This window comes from Zea mays, chromosome 4, assembly GCF_902167145.1.
Source record: "Zea mays cultivar B73 chromosome 4, Zm-B73-REFERENCE-NAM-5.0, whole genome shotgun sequence".
Lineage (NCBI taxonomy): Eukaryota > Viridiplantae > Streptophyta > Magnoliopsida > Poales > Poaceae > Zea > Zea mays.
In genome coordinates, this window is record NC_050099.1 from 123530411 (window position 1) to 123539670 (window position 9260).

At 44.5% G+C, this 9260-nt stretch overlaps 1 protein-coding gene across 1 annotated transcript; it reads right to left on the reverse strand.

Moving 5' to 3' along the window:
- Window positions 1-301: 301 nt before the first annotated feature.
- On the reverse strand, window positions 302-6105 carry LOC100502393 (uncharacterized). The gene is given in 15 exon segments (NM_001367000.1): window positions 302-1117; window positions 1229-1419; window positions 1498-1967; window positions 2122-2290; window positions 2412-2496; window positions 2587-2706; window positions 3027-3191; window positions 3293-3383; window positions 3599-3683; window positions 3760-3912; window positions 4110-4166; window positions 4290-4385; window positions 4566-4681; window positions 5769-5881; window positions 5983-6105. Coding segments are annotated over 14 exon segments (2019 nt in total). The 5' UTR covers window positions 5800-5881; window positions 5983-6105; the 3' UTR covers window positions 302-927.
- Window positions 6106-9260: the final 3155 nt, after the last annotated feature.

Sequence of the window (9260 nt, forward strand, 5' to 3'; positions counted from 1 at the left end):
ACTGCAAACGTTTTTATGGCACTAAACATTTTAAATCAGATCTTACTTTAATTTTCATGAGTCAAATATAGAATTTCTTGTCGGAGATCTCAATACCCACGGGCGTGGCATTCATTCCAACGAGCCTTCTCCCCGGAAGACCGGAGGAATGGTGACCCGTAGAAAGACCATCAGGTCCATCGCCCGTCGCCATGCGCATGCCTCTTCCACGGAGGTAAAGCACAAAGCAGAAAGGGCCGCGCCCGCATCAGCATCGCGTCAAACAGAGACCCCAGGCGTTACAGATGCCTTGTACACGAGGGCAGACACATAACACCAAGAAAGCACCAAATGCCGGGCGGTGGCAGCAATGTTCCAACCGAAAAGGCACACACGACACCCAGCAAGGCAGCACGGGCCGAAAAGAGCATGCCGTTGGAACAAGCAGAGACATTTTTGCACCAGAGCATCTGATACCTAGCCAGGACTAAAATGCAGGGGAGGATGCTACATAGGAGTACATGTAGCAAGCAACACGACCGATGATGTACATATACTGCTACTAACAAAATAATTGTGTACAAAGTCCTATTTACCAGAGGTGAGAGGAGCGGCCCGACGACGGCAGCAGTCAGTAGCAGTCTCCAAAACCAAAGTACCCGGCAATACGCCATGCCTCCTACAAAGCACGGCAAACAGATCACGGGGTGCCACACACGGAACGATACCAGTATCCATTCCCTCCCAGCCATTCCTTTCCTTGCTGCAGGTAAAAGGACCACGGCGGTCCAAGCCGTTCCAAACAAAGGCAGATGGTGCAGGGAAGCGTCCTTTGGGCCCGCGAAGCAACAAAACAGATAACTCTTACAAGTCCCAAGGAGCGTGCATTGCCTCCCATGACCGACATCCAAGAGGGGAAAGAAAAGGTAGGAGCCAAGTTAGCATCCATCAGTCCTGATAATCAGCAGCAACGGGAGCATTGTTGTTTGAGTCATGTGGCACGTCAGATTCCGGTGGCAATTTGTTTGGGTCTGGCTTGATGGTGTCACCAACAACCGGCGGCTTCGCCTTGCGAGTCAAAGACTTGGCCTCCTCGTAAGAGTAAATGTATATCCTTTTTACCATCCTGAGGAATTCACTGCATCGAAAGAAAGAAAGAAACAAAAAATCAAGAGTTAAATCAGCGACGAAGTTAACGGCCTCAAAAGTTCCGTCACAAACGAATCAAGCGCAGAGAGACCCCCCATACTTCCATGGATCGTCCCCGACCAGCATCGTATCATCCTCGTCATCTGTGTAAATGACCTTCCATTTCTTGAGGTTGGCAGAAAGCTCTCCCTGGATATCAAACATCTCCTCCAACTTGCGGTGGAGATCAGCATACCCATCTAACCTTGTCAAGTCCACTGCCCTGCCAACCGCCATTCCTTGCATGATTACCTGCAGGGACACCAGTTATTAGTTACATTAGCATAACCATAAAAGTTACAAGTTGAAATGCCCATAACCAACTATCACCTTGGTGCAGCTCCTGACTTGCCGGCTCTCTGACTCGTTAAGAGAGCGCTCGCTGCTTGCCACTGGGGCATCCGTTTTGTTGGCATTGGATGGCTGTGACAGCTAATCAGATTCAACGTCTACTGAGAGAGCAGGTGGCTGATCCTGGCCAACACTAGCAACAGTAGCCACTGGTGATACTGCAGAACCTATCTCAATGCCAAACAATCTGCAGCCAGAAGTAGCAGATTCTTGCTTCTTTTCAGTAGGAGCTTTGTTAATGCTAGCAGAGTAGGATTCAGTTCTTGTCTGCCTCATTGTCCAGTACAAATGACTGTTGATTGGAGTAGAACGGTCATTCTTTGAACTGAATCCTACATTCAACGATGATGAGAAGATTGAACTGGGATTTGAATGGTATAATTCCTGAGTTTGCTGCGGTCTTGAAAATGAGAAAGCTTGGGCAGGCTCAGCTGGGGATTTCAAAAAACCTAAGATGGTGTAGAAGGAAATCAGGAGATTAGGTCTGCAAGCCAGTCAATATGTGAACAGAACGGTAGAAAACATAAGGTCTCTGTCCCTATAGTAAGTATCGTTGTCATATGTAGAGGGATATTTTGGCACATCAGCTTAGCAACCACATACCAAAAACTTGAGGAAGTTCTGGAGCAATAGAAAGTAAAGCAGGGGGTCGTGCACGCTTATTCCGTAAATGAGGTTGAGGTGGTTGTGGATTAGTTGCATCAAGGGGTTCTAGTTCCCATGGTGAAACTCTATCTGGACGCAGAATAGCAGAAGGCTCGTCCCATTGGACCTGTCAGCAGTGAGAACATGGCTTGAGGTCTTGGAAAACACATATGAATTGTAACAATATTTCAGAGGCAACTGCAAAGTAAATGTGGTACTGTATCCACAAATAGAAAAGTATTGATTACCCTCAAAGATCTCCAATCAGAGTTAGCCCATGGAGAAGTTGAGTTAGCTGGCATGCTTCCCAGACCAATAATTGTCCCACTTAATCTGTAAACGATTAAGGAAGAAGCTTATAATAGGCACACCTCAGAAATCTATGATGAAATGACAATTTATGGACTATAAAATGTAGAATACCTTCTTTCAGGAGATTCATCACCCTCAAATCTCATTTTAAACCTCATGCCAACAGACACCTTGTGATTCTTAGCTTCAAGGTACTTATTTACACTAACGACAAATTCCGATCGACTTGTTCTGTGGACCAAATTAGATAGACAATGTAAGTTTCAGAAGTACAAGTTTACGAACAACACATTTCCACATGCCAAACCTAATAGGACAATATAATTTGAGTGCAAGAAACGACACAACTCATGTGAAGTTGTGAACACAGAAAACTGTCTCGTGTGAAGCCGGGATAGGCATCAAAGCCATCACCCACCACCACAGGAAAATCAAAGCTTGATCACAGCACAGTTAGTTCATGTACAAAGTATAGTACACCCAACAAAAGATATTGCCTTGAGTAAAGAAAGGATTCCAAGAAGGAAGTTTTAAAACAAAATGTATCAAACCTAGGTTTGTAGAAAACAGAAAAGAGAGTTCCTGTGGAGATGGCATGAGATGCAGTTGCTAGGACTCCAAGATGCATGTTGTGGCTTGAGATAACCGAAGATGGCATGTTATTTAGTTGCCTCATGAGCCTCCTTACCCCAACTCTCAGCTCTCCGTTCTCACCTCTGTTAGATGAAGAATAGTTAGCAGATTGATCAAAAAATTCAGCAGAACCAGGAAACAAAATGCAAATGTGCAAGACAGCTTCAACACAATTGTGTCACACCTCAAAAAGATAAACGCGTCACCAGCAACCAATCTTTTTGAGCTAACAAAAACACTCCAACCTGTCGTAAGTAGATGCCTCCTTGGTTGCCCTGAAGGAAACAGCAAATACTTCAAGAGTTATTGCAACCTAAATCGTTATGAAAACATCATTGTTTGTGATCAAAATAGTTACAGGAAATTTATTTTCGAATCAGGAGAACTGAGTTAATTCAAAATTAACACCACATCAGAACTATAAAACAACACTATAATACTAGGAAACTAAAAAGAAGGTTCAACTGGTACATTGAGATCACAAATTAACCTCGAAAGATGTGACGGAAATGCCATTCATTTCCATGGAGATCTTTAGCCAGCAGTTCTTGCCATGGTGGATTCTGAGTCATGTCCTACGAATAAAATCATCCCAGTTAGAAGGCCGTAACTTGTACTACGTCTAGGTATGTTATACGTTATGACGCTAACCAGTTGGGGCAAACATTCTTCAGCATGCCTCCTGAGGACAGAGAATCCACCATGGGTACTTGTATCTGAAGCAGTCAAGGTCTTGCAGAAGGAATAGACGTTGCATCTTTCAGGCTCCGGTGGCTCAGAATCTGGGCTGGTGGGCTCACTTTGCTAATTTAGTGAATGAGGAAAACAAGTCAACACATACACATGTAATACTAACTATGCAATATAGTTAGATAAATTTATTGCAAAAAAGAAAGATCATGATATGAGATACAGTATTATACTGCACAAACAATGAAACAGACAAATATGCAATGAGAGGATTGAGATCCACAAGAAATTATATAAGTAAACCTACTCACATCTGCTTCTGGTTGCAGCATAATTTGAGCATAAACTTCATCAGAATCAGTTTCAGCCTGCATTCCAGAGGTAAAGCAGTAAGGGAAAGTACAGGATTGGTCCTATTAGTGGCCAATTGTCATTTCAGTGAAGTTCACATGAAGCGGGACTACGCAAACCAAAAGGAACTAAGGACTTACTCTAAGTTCTACATTGACCACCTTGCAGAGAATCTTGGGTGGTAGATCAAACAAAGGTAAGTGCTGATCAAGTTGTTGATCTGTAGATGCTTCAAGCTATAGAAAGATGTTCGATCATCAGTTTAATGACAAGATTACATAAAAATAGCGGAATTAATGCAGAACACACTACTGCCATTCAAACATATGGGGAGAAATATTATTTGAATATTAATAGCTACAGAACACAAATAAGCATTCAATTCTTTAACTGTGGCACATTACGACAAGATATACCTGTTCCATATGACCCTGTGGGAAGTAGTAAACCAGCTCGCCTTGGCGAGGCACTGTGACCAACGGCCCAGCACAAGCATGCCAGAGTTCCCTGAACAAAGCATCGCCAGCACTCCCTATACAATGGCATTTGATTTGGTTAAGGAGATGTTCATGAGAAATTCAGAACAAGGCATACATTGATTGAACTTAGCCTTTTATTTTGTAAGTTTTCACAGTGTAATTAGTCTATTTTTATAATGAATCAATTGAGTAATAATGACATAATCCTAATGAAGCAACATTCACACAGATCCAATAAAAAATCATATTTGTTTTAGGGAACTGCTTCACATGAAAACCATTGTACAACTCTGCTACAATACTTCCCGTCAAAAAAAAACTCTGCTACCATACATGTTTTGAGGGAAGTTTTGAGCCCCTTTGGTTTGAATTAAATACCAACCCAAGTACTTCACATAGTTGAGCAAACCATACAACTTTAACAACGGAATGCAGTGCACTACTAATTTGGCAAAAATAAGTGTACAGACCCACAACTATACATCTTTGTTTCCCCAAAGCCCAATCTCCCAGATCCTGCTTTCTAATTTACTGCAGAACAGAGAAATTGCAAATTGTCGGCAATGCGGTCAAAACAACAAGCCTATAACATCTACAAGAATTAAGGGCCATCTATGTTGCAGAAACAATTTTTACTAAACCATGGAAATTTTACAACGGACGACGTCATGATTACCAATTATAAAAGGAAACCAGTTTGCAGATCCACAGTTAAACAATTATACATTGCCCGCCTCAAATTTCATAGATGCAACGCATAAAAACGATAGGCAGACAACCCATTAAGTAGGCAGACTAGCAGAAACGCAAATTCACCCATGAACCGGTCAAAAGTCAACAGACTGCACCCCAAATGGCAAAGCTAAGAAGAAAAGCATTGCCGCCTATGGAAAAAAATGCACGCTCGTCCCAAATTGTACCGAATTCCATGCTTTTGCTCTTCTCCCCGCACGACGGGTCAACTCCCTAGGCCCACGACCCTCTGGACCTCTACACTCTCATCGATTCAGAGTCCACCCATCAGCTCAGGAGTTATTATCAGACAAAGGCCCAGCCGAAGCAACGCCGCAGACCGAAGAAAAAAAAAGGAAAAAACAGATAGAGAAGCGAAGGGAGCAGCCAGAGTGAAGGAAACAGAACCTGAGCAGCCCGCCACGCCGGCGCTCGCCATCTCCGCTGCCTCCGAGACGAGCCGCGAGCAGAATTCAGCTGGAGAGCACCGATCTGGTCACCCCATGCCGACCTACGGAGATCTGCGCGCGCAGCAGCAGCGACGTAGCCGTTAGACCCGCTGAGCCCGCGAAATTCAGGGTACCGGAGGAGCCGAAGCACGGGACTGGAGAGAGGATCTTACTCTCAGGAACAGGGGAGGGGAGGTCGCACGTGGTGGCTGCGGACGGGAGCCGAGCCTCGGCGGGAGGCGACCGAGGAGGGTGAGGACGGGGCGGCAGGCGGGGAGCTCTGGAGGGAGCGCTCGAGCACCTATGCTTTGCTGCTCCGGGCGGGATGGGGTGTGCGGTGTGGCTCCGTGGGCCGCCTTGGCTTGGAGTCGGGAGGTGGAGGTGGAGGCGCTGCTTTTTTTTACTAGCCGCAGTGGTACAGTGGTAGTGGTAGTAGCGCGAACGGAGAAGCGACGGACTCACGGACAGCGCGGGTGGGTGGCCCCGTGATCCGCACAGGCTCAGCGCGGTACAGCACCCGCACCTTTCGCTTCGGTTTTTCGAAACGGCTGCCGTTTCGTTGCTGTATCACATCGGTTTTGTGCGGGTTTCCGGGGGTTTTGCCGCGGCAAAGGAGTGGACGCAGTAACGCCGCCGGGCGTAGTAGAGTTGAGTGCCCACGGGTCCAGCTACGCTTAGGACTGTTTGGAAGACACAAAACCTTCTTTCTTATTCAATTTTGAATAAGAACAGGATTTTCTCTCCTCCAATCCCCTTCGGTATTTTAGCTTCCAAACTAGCCCTTACACGATGATAGAATACATTAGAAACATCTATGTTAAAATTATAGGCATTTTCTATATCATTTTAATTCCATAAATTAACATTATGATGATGACATATAAAAGATAATTAACTATAGAAATCGTGATCTCGAATATATCCATAAAAATATGGATCATGAGAACACAAAGCATATGAATCATATAAATCATATAAATATGATAAGCATATAAACTGACTGAACAATTGAAAATAAACAGATGGCAATATAAACAGCATGACTGCAAAATTAAAACAGACAGATATAATATATTATAATATGACAGAACAGAGCTACATACGACATATATAATATGCAGAATGTAAAACAGTAACGAACTGATTTGATCATACCCTCTCATGCGCTCCGAGGATCCTGATCCTTGTCCAACTTCTCTTGCCATCCATACGAGATAAAGACGCCAGGAACCAGTGAAGAAGACAACGACGGACGTTAGGCAGTCGCGAAGATGCTCCCCAAAAACCTAATTGCCGATCCCTCGAGCAGGGTCTCGAACGGCAAAGGCTTCGGAGGCACCTGCCCTCTTCGCCTCTCTGTGCGCGCAGAGCTACGAGATGGAAACACCCACACTTGCGCTGGACTGTGATTCTGAAGGTTCTGTTCTCGTGTACCAAGTGATAGGGGTTCTCCTCTACTTAACCTCTCGCAGAGGGAAGCTGAAGGAGAAAGGTCGCATGCTGCACGCCAAGGGACGGGCAGCTGAAGGATAAGGGTCTCGCATGCAGCTGACGAAGAGACAGACAACTGAACGGACTCCCGCGGTTAATGAGTGCTAAAACTTAACACAACCACACCACGCCTGCTCGCCGCCTGCCTGCCTGCCTCGCCACGCCACGCCACGCCCCGCCCGAGCACGGCCCGGCCGACGGCGACGGCGCGCGCGTGTGGCACGCCCTTGTCCATTTCTTGACTTCTCAAATTAAGTGGAATAATTCTCACCATACAAGTCAAGCCAAAAGACCCTTGAACTTCCAATATGGTACTATTGGTATTCTCCACCATTACACACCATAGAGTTTATTCAATAAATGGGCCAAGCCCATAAAAGATCCAACAATCCCCACCAAACTCTAGGGTTTGTAATGATGAAGTATCAGAATCACAATCCTTTGATATACCAGTGTTTCGATGGAGACTGTTAAGTTGAACATCCATCTAGAATAAGAATTTCACTCATTCACAACTGAACAATGGACTAAGCCTTGAATTGATAGTTTTGTGCGAAATAAGATTCACTCAAATCCTTTGCTGATACTAGGCTGCAAAAGGGTATTCCCGCTGTTTAGAAGCATATAAGTCACACTTCAGTGCCTTTCATGAGTATTTAGGGATTACCCAAGTCCCATAGACTGTGACCAGCAGTCTGACTCATGTAGGTGTATTCCTCAGAAGATGTTCTATAGGACAACATCTCACCTTTATAAGACTCTTGGAATACATTAAGGTAAAAACCATCCTGCCTTACAGATAGGAAAGATGTGCATCAGAAATGAGTTAAAGAAGGGATCTTTCCTCACAATCTACTCCTAGCTTGTTTCTCCACTCTACTTCACGGGATCTCCGATCACATAGAGCAGGTTACCACTAGAGTAGATCTCACATGGGTTTCATACCCATTTCTCTCGATGCACTTTCTATCACATTGCGTGACAGACCCTTAGTGAATTGATCTGCCAGATTATTTGATGTGTGGACATAATCCACCGTTATAACTCCGGAGTTTTTCAGCTTTCTGACAGATTTCAATCTCCTCTTAACATGCCTTGTAGACTTTATGTTATTCCTAGAACTGTTAACCTTTGTAATCACTGTTTGGTTGTCACAGTTCATGGAAATAGCCGGTATCGGTTTTTCGACTACCGGTAAATCCAATAGGAAATCACGAAGCCACTCGACCTCAGCCCCAGCAGTGTCTAATGCTGCGAGTTCTGCTTCCATTGTAGACTTCGTTAAGATAGTCTGCTTGCAAGACTTCCAGGAAATAGCGCCACTTCCAAACAGAAACACATATCCACTTGTGGCATAAAGCTCATCAGCATCAGAAATCCAGTTGGCATCACAATAGCCTTCTAGCACTTTTGGGTTTCCAGTATAATGAATATCGTATGTCATAGTACCTTTCAAATATAGCAACACTCTCTCAAGAGCACGCCAGTGATCATCTCCTAGTTTCGACACAAACCGTCTTAGCTTACTCACAGCATAAGAGATGTCTGGCCTTGTTGCAGTTGCAAGGTACATGAGCGAGCCAATGATCTGGGAGTATGTCAATTGATCCCTTGCTATTCTCCGATTCTTTCTCAATAGCACACTATGGTCATAAGGTGTTGGAGCAGGATCACAGTCACTAAAACCAAAGCGACTCAATACCTTTTCCACATAATAGGATTGTAACAAAGTTACCCCACCATCAGCTTCTCTAACAAGCTTGATGTTTAGAATGACATCAGCTTCTCCCAAATCTTTCATTTCGAAATTGCTCGATAGAAGATTTTTAAATTCCTCAATCACATTGAGATTTGATCCAAAGATCAAGATGTCATCAACATAAAGGCATAGCATAACAGACTCACCCCCACCATACCGATAGTATACACACGTGTCAGATTCATTTACAGCAAAGCCAGC